This window comes from Cyprinodon variegatus, unplaced genomic scaffold (genome assembly GCF_000732505.1).
Source record: "Cyprinodon variegatus isolate N-32 unplaced genomic scaffold, C_variegatus-1.0 Scaffold268, whole genome shotgun sequence".
Lineage (NCBI taxonomy): Eukaryota > Metazoa > Chordata > Actinopteri > Cyprinodontiformes > Cyprinodontidae > Cyprinodon > Cyprinodon variegatus.
The window spans coordinates 907,023-909,529 of NW_015150721.1; the positions used below are offsets into that span (position 1 = coordinate 907,023).

Here is a 2,507-nt window from a genome sequence, read left to right on the forward strand (position 1 = left end):
GAGATTTTCTGATATTTCCGTTTTAAATTTTCAACCAAAGCATGAAAAGTAGATGCAGATCTTAATTCATCCTTTTGCATAACCTCAACCTTCTTTGTGTCTCCACCCTATTTGCTGTTTGTTGTTCTTCAAGATGCTCTTTTCTTTCATTCAGCTATGTCGCTAAGCCATTGCTTCTCAAAGATTTAAGCGTCTGACCTAAAAATATTTCCAACATAGTCCCATGATCCAAAGTATTGCTTGGCATAAAAAAAAGATCTGGAAAAAAAAATTAAGTGGCATTATGACCCAAAGTCCGGGAATCAATGCTCTAATGAACCTCTGAAGGTTTTTCAGAAAAGCTGAATTCCTAAAGAGATGAGGGACACTTAGTTTTACTATTTAGGTGGTGTTTAACAGTAAGTAGATACATAGGATTTTATTTTAAGGAAACAGTGTTCAGTCTGAACGCATCATAAAAGATTAATCAAGACTTGGATTATGTTTGTCCCAGTTATGAACTGCTTTCTATTAGCATCTCACCTGAAATCCACAAAGTTTGCAAAAGTTCTTGTTTGAAAGTCGGACAGACATCACGATGTTGAAGTAGGATGATTGGTTTTGCATGGCACTGTGTTCATTCATTTGTTGGAGAAACTAACACTCAACATTTCTTTTGTAACAGGAAGAAATCAAAACCAGGGAAGAAAGTCGACTCTCTGCTTCCAAAGCTGATTCCCAAAACATTAACGCTGGGAGTGTCAAAGATCTGCAGCAGCAAGAAAATCACCACAGATGTTATGGTCTAAGACATTTGTTCCCAAACATTCCTTACTGATCCTATCTTGGGTTTACAGAAAGGGTTTTCCATCTGCGCAATTCCCACAAGAATGAACTTAAAAGGATTACAATTGAAGAAAGAAAAGTCAACTGCAGTAAAAACCATTGCGATAAACGAAACCAGAATGTCCTTTACATCAGGAAAAACTAGCCACTTTACAGTGAGTTTAACTGTTTATATTGCTTCGTATAGAGAACCCAGCATTGTTTTTAAAATATTTGAAAGAATAACAATGAATTAAATACTTTTATAGCACACACTATCATAAGTGACACTGTTCCTCCCCTAGGGGGCGCACCCTGTGACCTACTCAGGACATTTAGAGTTTTTCCTTTTGGTTTTGTTTTTACATTTCTACCTGCTTGTTACTCAGCACAGATACACTGACTGTAACTAGATATTTACAGAAATGTCAAACTGAAAGAAGAAGCCTGTTTTTGTTTGTTAAACAGAGCTGAAAAGCCATTTGACAGGAAACACAGTGATCGTTTGGTGATTGTTTACTCTTTGCCACAGGTTCTGCTGGCTGATTGTTTTAGCACAGATTACAGGTGCCACAGTTAAACCTGATGTTTTACAATTTGCCAGATCTCTTGCCAAGTTATTTACCTACCAGGAATTGTGATGTTGTTGTTTATAATAATATATGTGTATATTTCTATATCAGGATATTTACGTGCTTAAATAGGGGCCTTAAGTCTTGCCAGAAACCAACATTTTTTCTTTACATAACAAGAAAAAGAAAGATGATGTTTAATGCGTTCAAAAGTATTTGCATGTGACTTTGTTGCACATTTTGAAACTGAAGTCGTCATTCACCAACCTAGTATTTCTAATGCAATTGAGCGTATAAAGCTCCCAGAAGAAATGAGTGCATTCAGTGTTTTAATGCCATGATCCTTGTCAGTTTTAGTTGTAGGGTGTGTAATTTAAGCAGGACTACGGCTAAGTTTGATTAATCTGACTCTAACAAATATTCAGCACTGATTATAAGGGTTAAAATTCACTGTACTACCCCACTTCTTGGTTTCATTTTATTTTTTTATTTTTTTATTAACTGTGTTTTGTGTGTTTTTATGTTTATTTTATGGATCTAATAACCAATGAATATAAATGGAAGTGTGGTCATTTAATGAATGTATGCCTTCATATTTACATTATGTGCAGCTTTTCCATAATCAAATTGTTTTGGAAGAATTTTCATGTTTATCAATTAACAACCAAAAAAGAGCAATTATGTATTTGTATTGTTTTTCCGTCTTCCTCACATTCTAAATGAGTCATGTCAGATTTACATAAACTGTTGAGATGTTGGACCATTTAGGTTTGGTATGATAAAGAAAACTATTTAAATTTGCATTCTTCCTTGGGTTTGCAGGTTGTACTGCATCAAAATGAAAGTACAAGACCTTGAATTAGCAATATAGAACAAAATGCATTTCAACTTATATTAAAGAATCTGAAATTTCCTACAGTATATGTGGGTGAATTGAAAGAATATTGTTTGTGCATGAAGATCTGGGTTATTAAGAGACCAGAAATGTTTTCTTCTGTAAGCAAAACATTGGCTTTCAATGTAAGATTTGTCACCGCTTTTGTGAAGCTATGAGGTGATTTGTACATATTTCTTTCTGTAACCCAATTTGAATAAAGTATAACAAGTAAAACAATAAATATGGCACTTCTT

At 34.2% G+C, this 2,507-nt stretch overlaps 1 protein-coding gene across 1 annotated transcript in view; it reads left to right on the top strand.

Moving 5' to 3' along the window:
• The window catches only part of LOC107089837 (interleukin-13 receptor subunit alpha-2-like), an 8,523-nt gene extending 6,016 nt beyond the window's left edge, over positions 1-2,507 (top strand). Inside the window, exon 9 of the mRNA XM_015382842.1 lies at positions 665-2,507. Coding sequence (XP_015238328.1) covers positions 665-788 — 124 coding nt within the window. The 3' untranslated portion in view covers positions 789-2,507. The remainder of the gene's footprint in view (positions 1-664) is intronic.